At 41.7% G+C, this 9,558-nt stretch overlaps 1 protein-coding gene across 2 annotated transcripts in view; it reads right to left on the bottom strand.

Moving 5' to 3' along the window:
* Positions 1-3,270: 3,270 nt before the first annotated feature.
* LOC5565682 overlaps positions 3,271-9,558 on the bottom strand; it is a 90,456-nt gene continuing 84,168 nt past the window's right edge. For both annotated transcript variants that reach the window (XM_021844879.1, XM_021844880.1), the window contains exons 4-6: positions 5,131-5,276; positions 4,901-5,063; positions 3,271-4,846 (exon numbers count right to left, since the gene is read on the bottom strand). In XM_021844879.1, coding sequence (XP_021700571.1) covers positions 3,479-4,846; positions 4,901-5,063; positions 5,131-5,276 — 1,677 coding nt within the window. In that variant the 3' untranslated portion in view covers positions 3,271-3,478. The remainder of the gene's footprint in view (positions 4,847-4,900; positions 5,064-5,130; positions 5,277-9,558) is intronic.

Raw genomic sequence — 9,558 nt, 5'->3', positions numbered from 1 at the left:
TTTTTTTGCGGGTAGTTATTCAAAGGATCATAAAGTCATGAGAATATCGAGTTAGGTTCAGCAACTAGCAACACTAAGTCGGAGGGTCAGGACAAGCCTTGTAAATTTATTGAAGCTACCTTACAAAAAGCGTGACAAGGGGGTGCCAGGTGGTTGAAAAAGTTCCAATTTCGCATGACATATTTTATGTACTATCCCTTTATAAATTAAAGCTCTAATATTTAAATATAAATTAAACCACGATTTTTAGATAAAATTTTTTTATAATGAAGTTCAAAAGATTTGTATATGAGATTTATCATTGATCATGAGTAATATTCATCATATTATATTGAGGATTTTGCCCTCTAATAGACTCACACCTAAATAATTTTGTCACACTAAAATATTCTCCCACCATGTTTGCCATATATTGGATGGCGTCGTAGCTAACAAAATCAATCAGTAACGCACATGTAACGCATTATGTTCGATTGTACATTGAATGCAAGCTGCGTGCTTCTATGAAAGTGCCATATAAACTGACGTGTGAGTATTTATTTTTCCACGTTGAGAATGTGCACGAGAATCTATTCCTCAACTAAACGAACAATAGTGTATAACCCGTTTGTTGCATTTTTCAATGCGTTTAGTGCATACTTTCAGGTTTTTAATAATTAGCCAATGAAGGTTAAATAATTTTATATTTTTTATATTTTTTCAAAGATCAATCATAAGAACAATGATTGATGACTTTGTGAATTCCCTAAACGCCTAAAGTATGCGACGAATGTGTCATACACTTAAACAAGATTGGCATAGCTCGGTTTCAAACAAAAAAAAATACAAATTGGAAATCTTTCGGCATGTCGTTCTTGTCATTTAATCATCAACTTTTCAATCATGATTAACTTAACGTTCTGGTGTGAACAATGGGTATCTGCAAGCGATGTTAGGTTTCAAACATCAAAATTAACGAAAACGGTTTGAGAACAGTTTATCAGCGTTGTCACCTAATATGTACAGTTTTGTTTGGTTTATAACTTTGAAAGAGCTCATAGAACAGTTCGCGATTACGAAGGCAATTACCACAGTTGACGTTGCGTGAAGCTCCGATTTCTTTACATGACAAAGCATAGGAAGTAAATTTGCAAATGCTTCTAAAAAATTCAAAACATAATTAAATTAAATTCTGTTTAGTGTACGGGGTTAGATTTATGATAAGCTATAGAATCCGCAGAATATTGAGGAAAAACATAAAAATCAAAAATATATGATTATAGACACATGGTAGACCATCAAAAGTTCATCAACATGTGCTGAAAAGTGATTAAATAGCTATTGCAGTTAATTTTTTGCAATTTCTCATCGTAATAGGCTGTTTTTCATCACGCCAATCTGTCATGAAACGGCCTACTTTCCTACACTGAAGTATGCAGTGCGGGAATAGTCATTACCTAACTGAAACCAGTGCTATAATGGTTCATTACGCAACGCTTTCTCATTACGCAACTGTTTTGAGTTGCGTAATGACTCATTACCCAACTATTTTCAGAAATTGCAAAATGATGGTGCAAGCATCCAGATGTTATTTCTGATACCCTCCAGTGGTGTTCTACGAAATTGCAAAAAATGTTGTACGCAACTCGTTGCAGAACTTGATTTTTTCAGCACTCGTCGTAGTTATCCAACTCGGCAAGCCTCGTTGGACAAATGTACAACTCGTGCTGTAAAAATCGTCATTCTGCAACTTGTTACGTAAACTACTATTATATAAGTATTTGAAATTTCACTTCCTATACCTTGCCGGGTAAAATGTTTGACGCTTCACGCACAGAGTAAACTTTTTGCAGATGGCAGCATCATACCTTCGTTAGAGCGAATAAGATTAGAGGTAGACTTCCAGTAGGGACGTAATGGCAAATGAATAAAGAAGTAAAAGTATGCTCATAAATGTTTTATGGTAAATAGTGAATCGAATGGGGCTCCTAGGAATTTTAATTTTTATATCAAGTAAAGAAGAGTATCGACTTTTAAGTTTCTCAAGGTCCACAGTGATCTTTATTGATAACTAGTTGACCCGACAAACCTTGTTTTGTCCCGAAGTTGGCTATTTGATAATGTGAAACAAAATTCTACTAAAAATAAGTGTCAGTTCCCTACCCCTGTTTTCCTTGATTTTTCCGTGAAGTTCTTCGACTTTTTGTACACAGTAACACGTCGGAACACTTCAAGAAGCTAACTGTAAAAGAATCAGGTACGTTGACTTGTTCTCTAGTTATTTCGTGACATACAAACACCATTCCATTTTTATTTATATGATGATGATGAAGATTCGCGGAAAAAATACATTACAAGTTAACCGAAAATATACAATAAATTTTCATAATGATAAAATCTTATTTTGATTCAACATATTGCAATCATTGAATCAAACTATTATTTAATTTTGAAACTAAAATTCAATCAGTTAACAAGCCTTTTGATATAACCAAACGAACTATTGAAAAAAAAAAAAAAAAGATTAGTTAGCCATCATAATACACCTTATAAGAACATACAGATTTAAAATTGAAACAACCAATGAAAGAGCTAGTTCCAAACAAAACCTTAACCTTATTACAATAAACTTTGGTTGTAATATAACAAAATTGATACAGTCAACACTCCATAACTTGATATTGAAGGGACCATCGAGATAGCCATGAAAACCAACTTTAACTATGCATAAAAATTAACAAGACAGGCTCTTTATTGATGTAAATATCAAGTTTGATTGTAAAAATGTGACGTCACTCCCATCGTACCTTCCGGACCACTAGATCATTTTTTTTTCGCAAATTTGTTCGAGGTGGTTAGGAATGACGTCGTCAAGTAGCTGTCAGTTTTCGGAATATATCACCTTCTTAATATAGTACACCGTGATGCTGCCCATATTTGTATGGTCGACGCACTAGAATTGCTGGGAAAATACGTTTATGTGTTCCCAGCTGCATTCTTGAATTTTTTCAAGAACACAGCTCAATTCCGATCAATTAATCTATGCCTTTTTTAAAGATTCAAATTCAAAAGTTGACTGAGGGAGACTTTTTGATTGATTTCTTACTTTTGTCATCTGCAAACGCTTACGTTGTTTTATTCGTCCAATATGCATGAATTGACGTAAACGCTAGGTCACTGCCATAGAAACTTGCTAAACTATCCGCATAAACAAACTAAGGTGATTTTTGTCCGTGCGTAATAATACATGCCAATGAACTGGAAATCTTTCTAATAATTTAAATATCTATAGAAGGATATTTGAGTCTATTTTTTATTTGAAACAACTTTGTAAATGATCAATAATTTACACCATCTTTCATTCTAAAAGACAAGCAACTATTCTTGGACCTGATGATGTTCAACGATGATACCATGCGTCAATATTAGTTGATTGAATAAATAATTCCTACGTAACTTATAGATTGCATGTGGAAAGCGAACATGCTGTGCTGCTCATTCAACTCTGCTTCTCGTTGCCGTTATTATTTTGATCGATTACCGTCAAAACACCTCCCGAGGCTGACGTTGACTGATTGACTGGAGTGTCGGGGAAATGCCGACTGCGCCTTGGCTTGGGCAATGGGTTCCAGTCTATACAGTCCTGAAATTGCACATCATCGGTCTGCTCCATTCCAAGAGACTTGGTTGGACTCTTCTTGGATCGCAGCGCCGATTTGCTGAGCAGATTGTTACGATCGTCCAGGTTATCAAGATTTTCGTCACCCTCCGGTACATTATCATAGTACGAGCTGCGCTTCTTCGTTGGCGGCGTGAGGGACCACTTGCGAGGTTGGGATTGGGCGTTGCTTCCATAGTTGGATTCCATCTCGTGGAGCATTCGTTGAATTTCATTTTCTCGGTCGTTCAGTTCTCTCAGGTTGCGATTGACGCTATCATTCGATTGAGCAGAATACATTGTTCCTGATGATTCGTGGTTGACCTTGAGTAGACTTTGACTTTTGTTGATTGATTCGATGATATCCCGTACGGAACGGCGCCGCTCTGTACCGGAATTTTGCAGTGATTCGATGTCACCGGTTGACTCGCTTATTTTCAGGCGAGCAGTGTTAATCTTCTCATCGATCTCTGTTTTAATTGGTTCAACCTTGTACTTGAACTCGTAGTTGATTGGCTTGGCTGCTTTGAATTCCATGTTTTCCTCTTCTTCAGTCGTGCTTGTGGTGGCTGAATCTGACGATTCGGTTATTCGAAGTTCGGTTCCGTTTGTTGGGACCTGATTGCGATTCTTGTTCAGACGTCTAGCGGGAATAGGAGTCTCAGGAAGGGCAACGTCTTCAAGGTCTACCGGTTCGACGGTAGGTGGTGTTTGTGGGATTGGCTGAGGTGTCGGTTTAGCCCGAGGTGAAGGTTGAGGAGGAGGAGTGGCTGGTATCGGTTCTTCGTCTATTTTAAGTTCTTCCAATCGGGACATCTGCTCTACGGGTTCTGGGATGTCAACGTTACCCCTGTTTTCTTTTTCAGGAGGGGGTTTCTTGTCGTCTACGTTTAGCTGAAGGCGTTCTTGCACAGCTGCGGGTGTAGAGTTGACGCTTTCTACAACTTCATGTTTCCTTTCAACGACCACAATTTCTTCCACGTGGTTATTATTGCTATCACTAGGTGTTGTTGGTTCTTCGACCCGAAGGACCTGTTCTGTTCTCATATGGTTGACCCTATCGTCAGAGTTGGTGCGCACGAACGATTCGATTTCTGCTGTGAGGTTTGAAAGATTTTTCACATCTTCTGGATTCTCTGGTGGAGGCGTTTCTTCAATTTTCAACCGTGTCGCAAGTGCAGTATCGGAAGGATCGACAGGGATGTTAGCCTAAAAAGAATCAAATTGAATATCTTTATAATCTGTAATCTATCAACAACTTACCAAGTTGCGAACCGGCGGAGGTGGAGCTCGACGTTTCTTGCGTCTGGCCATGCTCGATCTTATAGTTCCGTTGGCGCCGTTGAAACTATCATTCAGTGAAATGCTGTCATCCATTTCCTCATCGTCGAATGGATTTGTGCTTTTGAGACTAGATTGGGACACTCTGTTGAAAAATGTAAAAGGTTAGGATATGTCGACGAACACATACAGGAAAGTTGAATCAGTCTTACCCTGCGGTCATTCCACGTCCGGTTGTGCCGGTGCCGTATCGCGATCTTGGTGTTGACGTGACCATGCTGTTGCCACTGTAAGTCGCGAAGCCGTTCTGAATTGTGCTTCGATAGCGGTCGTTTCTATGGAGGCCAATTTCATTCTCCTGTTGATTGAGTGAGTAAATAAAAATAGCTTTATTAGAAATGAATGAAGCAATGGGTAGGAGGCAAACTGTGAAGTAGATAGAAAGTATATTAATGTACACATTATAATGTAAAAGCCGTATGTACACGATAAGAAGGAAATTGCAATAACTTCAATGAAATTGTGGGACAAATGCATTACTGGCAGTACAGTCAGATACATATTATCTAAGCAGAAGCAGAATTTCCGTGATTTTATTAGTTTTTTTTTTTTATCTTAGGGAAGATCGGTTAACCAATCTTGTTGGTCGTATGCTGTGCTGACCGGTATGAAATGCGTTTACTTTTACACACCTTTAATTTATATTCTTTGTTAGGAGTGGCTCATAACGCTTAGTCCCAGTGAGGACATAATGCCAAGAAGAAGAAGAAGAAGGTCCTCAGGAAATCTTGGACTAATGTGAAGATAACAAGGGCGAATTCTACATGTAGCTCAAATGTAAGTCAACCACTGCCAAAGTCAAGATCTCAAGTTAGCATACGGACAGTCTAAGCAGTTGTTAATAATGCATCCGAAAGCCGCTTCGGATAAGTGGAACTGAGCTCAAGAAATGATTGATTTGACGTGCCAGAAGGTTTTGGAGGAATACAGCGTGATTTGCAATGCTGCAGCACGGAATGAGAGGAAGTATTGGACGATATAGACTGAAGAAGAAAAATAGAACACCCGATTATTCGGGGAAATAAAAGCGTCATTGGGAAGAAGCGAAGTACCAAAAGATGGAGCTTCTGTACTGTTCTCAAGAAACGCGAAAGTTCTACCACAAGGCCAATGCATCACGCAAAGTTTCTATGCCTCGACCCGAAATGAGCCTGGAAATTGACGGAAGTCCACTAGCAGAATACAGTGGGATAACTCGGAATAATCGGAGAAAAAGGGTTATAAACGCGATTAAACTACGAACAATGATTTATTAACGTGTTACTCGTACAAAGGAAAACGAACGAATGAAAAATGTATTTGCTCTCTCTCATCATCGTGCTGCTGGTAGCAACATTGGTAGCAACGAGGGGTTGCACGGTGGTTATTCTCCTCCAACACTCCTCCTGAATTACCACCAAATGTCCTCAATTCGATAGTCCAACTTGATCCACAAATCTCGTCATCATGGTTGGTCCCAAAGGTTTTGTAAGGGCATCCGCAATCATTTCGGTTGAGGGGCAATATTGCAGTGTCACAACCTTACGTTCACACAGTTCGCGGATGTAATGGCCCTTCGTTTCAATATGTTTAACTCGACCGCTGACCCGTTCTGCTTTAACGAAGCTGAGGCAACCTTGGTTGTCCTCATAGATGGTTGTTGCTTCCGGTTGAAGCTCGTCCAAATCCTTGAGTAAGCGCCTGAGCCAGACTGCTTCTTGACATGCTAGAGACAAAGCATTGTACTCTGCCTCCAACGTCGATAAAGCTACGCTGTCTTGCCGTTTACTGACCCAGCATATCGGTCCTCCACCGTAGAAAAACACATATCCGGTAGTTGAACGTCTCGATTGCTTGTCTCCTGCCCAGTCCGAGTCTGCATAGCCAGTTAGAAACCATCCATTACCAGGACCAAACTTAAGCTTGAAGTCTTTCGTCGCCTTCAGATATTGAACGACTCTTCTAGCTGCCGTCCAGTCCATTTTATTTGGTGCGCTTACCTTTCTACCAAGAAGACCAACACTTGCTGCAATGTCTGGTCTCCCGTTCACTGCTAAGTATAGCAATGCTCCCACCAGACTCCGGTACAGTGATGTATCCTGGAAGCTCTTGCTGTCATCGTTTTGCGCAACGTAGCCTAAGTCCATCGGTGTTCTAGCTGGCTTGGACGCTTCCATGCCAAATTTTTCAACCAAACTGTCGATGTAAGTTGTTAGTTGCATCATGTAACACCCACCTTCTTTGGTAATTTCGTGCCCGAGGAAATAACGCACATTTCCAAGAGATGTGATGTCAAACTTGTCCCTCAGTTCCGCATAAACTCGATCGATTACGGCCTCGTCAGTGCACGCCATCAAAAAATCATCGACGTACACAAGTAAGTATACTGTAACGCCGTTGTTCTCGCGCGCATAGAGGCACGGATCCGATCCTCGCTGTTTGAAACCGATGTCCAGTAATCCTGCGTGAAGTGCCTGATTCCAGCACCTTGCGGATTGCCTGAGTCCGTAAATGCTTTTCTGCAACTTACACACAAACTCCTCCTGTCCGGGTGCTTCAAAACCAGGGGGCTGTCGCATATATAGTTCTTCGTCAACTTTGCCATTCAAGTATGCCGTTTTAGCATCATATTGCTTCAACACCATACCACGTTTTCCAGCTACTGCTAGCAAAGCACGCAACGTTGTCAAACGTGTCACAGGCGCGAAAACTTCTTTAAAGTCAATACCGCGCTTTTGGGTATACCCTTGAGCTACAACCCTTGCTTTATATTTAATCACTTCACCACTTTCGTTCTTCTTGAGTTTGAAAACCCATTTTGCACCGATCAGTTTCTTACCGGCTGGAAGCCGCACTAGGGTCCACGTATTGTTTTCTTCATGAGCTTGCATTTCTTCTTTCATTGCCTGCTTCCACTCGGGTATCGCCAACGCTTCATGATAATCAGCTGGCTCTTCCACATGGGTTGCCAGTCCGACTACAAAACCATCGTATCTTCTCGGCAGAACACCGCGCGTGGCGCGATTCGATCTTCTCACTTGCTCTTCTTGCTCTTCTCCGAAATAAACATCATCGTCCAGCTCAAATCCAAGGAAATCACTTTCAGCGTCTTCGTAAACTTCTTCTTCGGGTTGTTCAGGCACTTCTGCCACTCTTTCGCCCGGATTGTCAATCATTTCCACTTCACATCCGCTATTCTGCGACACATCTACTTCCACCAGTACTGGCTCGCTCAGCTTTTCGGTATCGGCGTGCTGTTCTGAACCGTTGTTCAATTCAACGAATCGTGCGTCGCGGCTGATAATGATCCTGTCTGTGTTGCGATTGAGGAAACGAAATCCTTTGTGGTGCTCAGAATATCCGACGAAGATGAGTTTTTCGGCCTTCGGTTCGAATTTCTTGCGTTTTACATCCGGAATGTGGACATAAGCCTCACATCCGAATACACGGAGCTGCTTGAAATCCGGTTTCTGCCCCGTCCATAACTCGTACGGTGTTCGTTGCACAGCTCTCGTCGGTAAACGGTTCTGGAGATGAACTGCCGTCATTACTGCTTCTCCCCAATACCGTTTGGGAAGTCCAGCATCAAGCAGCAAACAGTTCGCCATTTCTTGCAAGGCCCTATTTTTTCGTTCAGCCACTCCATTCTGTTGTGGCGTGTATGGAGTGGTGAACTGATAGTGTATACCTTCGGCCTTGTAGAAGTTCAGGAGATCGGTTCCGACATACTCACCCCCGCCGTCTGACCTGATGGCTCGGGGTTTACGGTTGAACAGATTTTCGACCCATCGAACGTACTCCTTTATTTTATTAGCTGCTTCGCTTTTCGACCTGAGGAGGTATACCACGCAATAGCGTGTACAATCATCAATCATGGTCATTATATATTTATTTCCGCTGGGAGTCGGGTTGTCCATAGGACCACACAGATCCGTATGGATTAAATCCAAAGGCTGCAGTGATTTTCGCTCTGTGATCTGTGGAAATGGCCGGCGAGCTAATTTACCCTTCAAACAACACTCACAAATGATTCGCTCACCGCAGTCTTGCAGCTCAAATCCGCTTACCATATCGTTCTTGTTGATTACACTCACGACGTCCATATCTCTGTGGCCCATTCTGCGGTGCCAGGTGTGCTGACACTTTTCACTGTGATTACCCTTCACGGCCAGGCACTGTTCTGCTACCTTCAGCTTATATTGGCTTCCAACCATTTCGCCAACTGCTACAACGACGCCTTCAGCCGTTCTAATTTCACAAGAATTTTCCGTAAAGGTGACCACGAACTTCTTCAGAGCTAGCTTTCTGACCGAGATCAATCCGCCCTCCAGGTTGGGAACGAATAGTACGTTATCCAGGGTGATCGCGATACGTTTTCCATCTCCGTTCATCCCGAAGAGTACTCCAGTTCCGCATCCAGCCGACCGAGTTTTAGTGCCGTCTGCTAGGGTCACGTCGACTATTACGTCCTTCTTGAATTCATTGAAGAAGCTGCGATCATTAGTCATGTGGCAGGTACAGCCACTGTCCACCGTCCATGCACCAGCAATCGCTCCTCCTGCGACAAAGCAAACGGCCCCGTACACGACGGTATCATCTCT

This window comes from Aedes aegypti, chromosome 2, assembly GCF_002204515.2.
Source record: "Aedes aegypti strain LVP_AGWG chromosome 2, AaegL5.0 Primary Assembly, whole genome shotgun sequence".
Lineage (NCBI taxonomy): Eukaryota > Metazoa > Arthropoda > Insecta > Diptera > Culicidae > Aedes > Aedes aegypti.
This window is presented reverse-complemented; position numbering and strand designations above follow the sequence as displayed.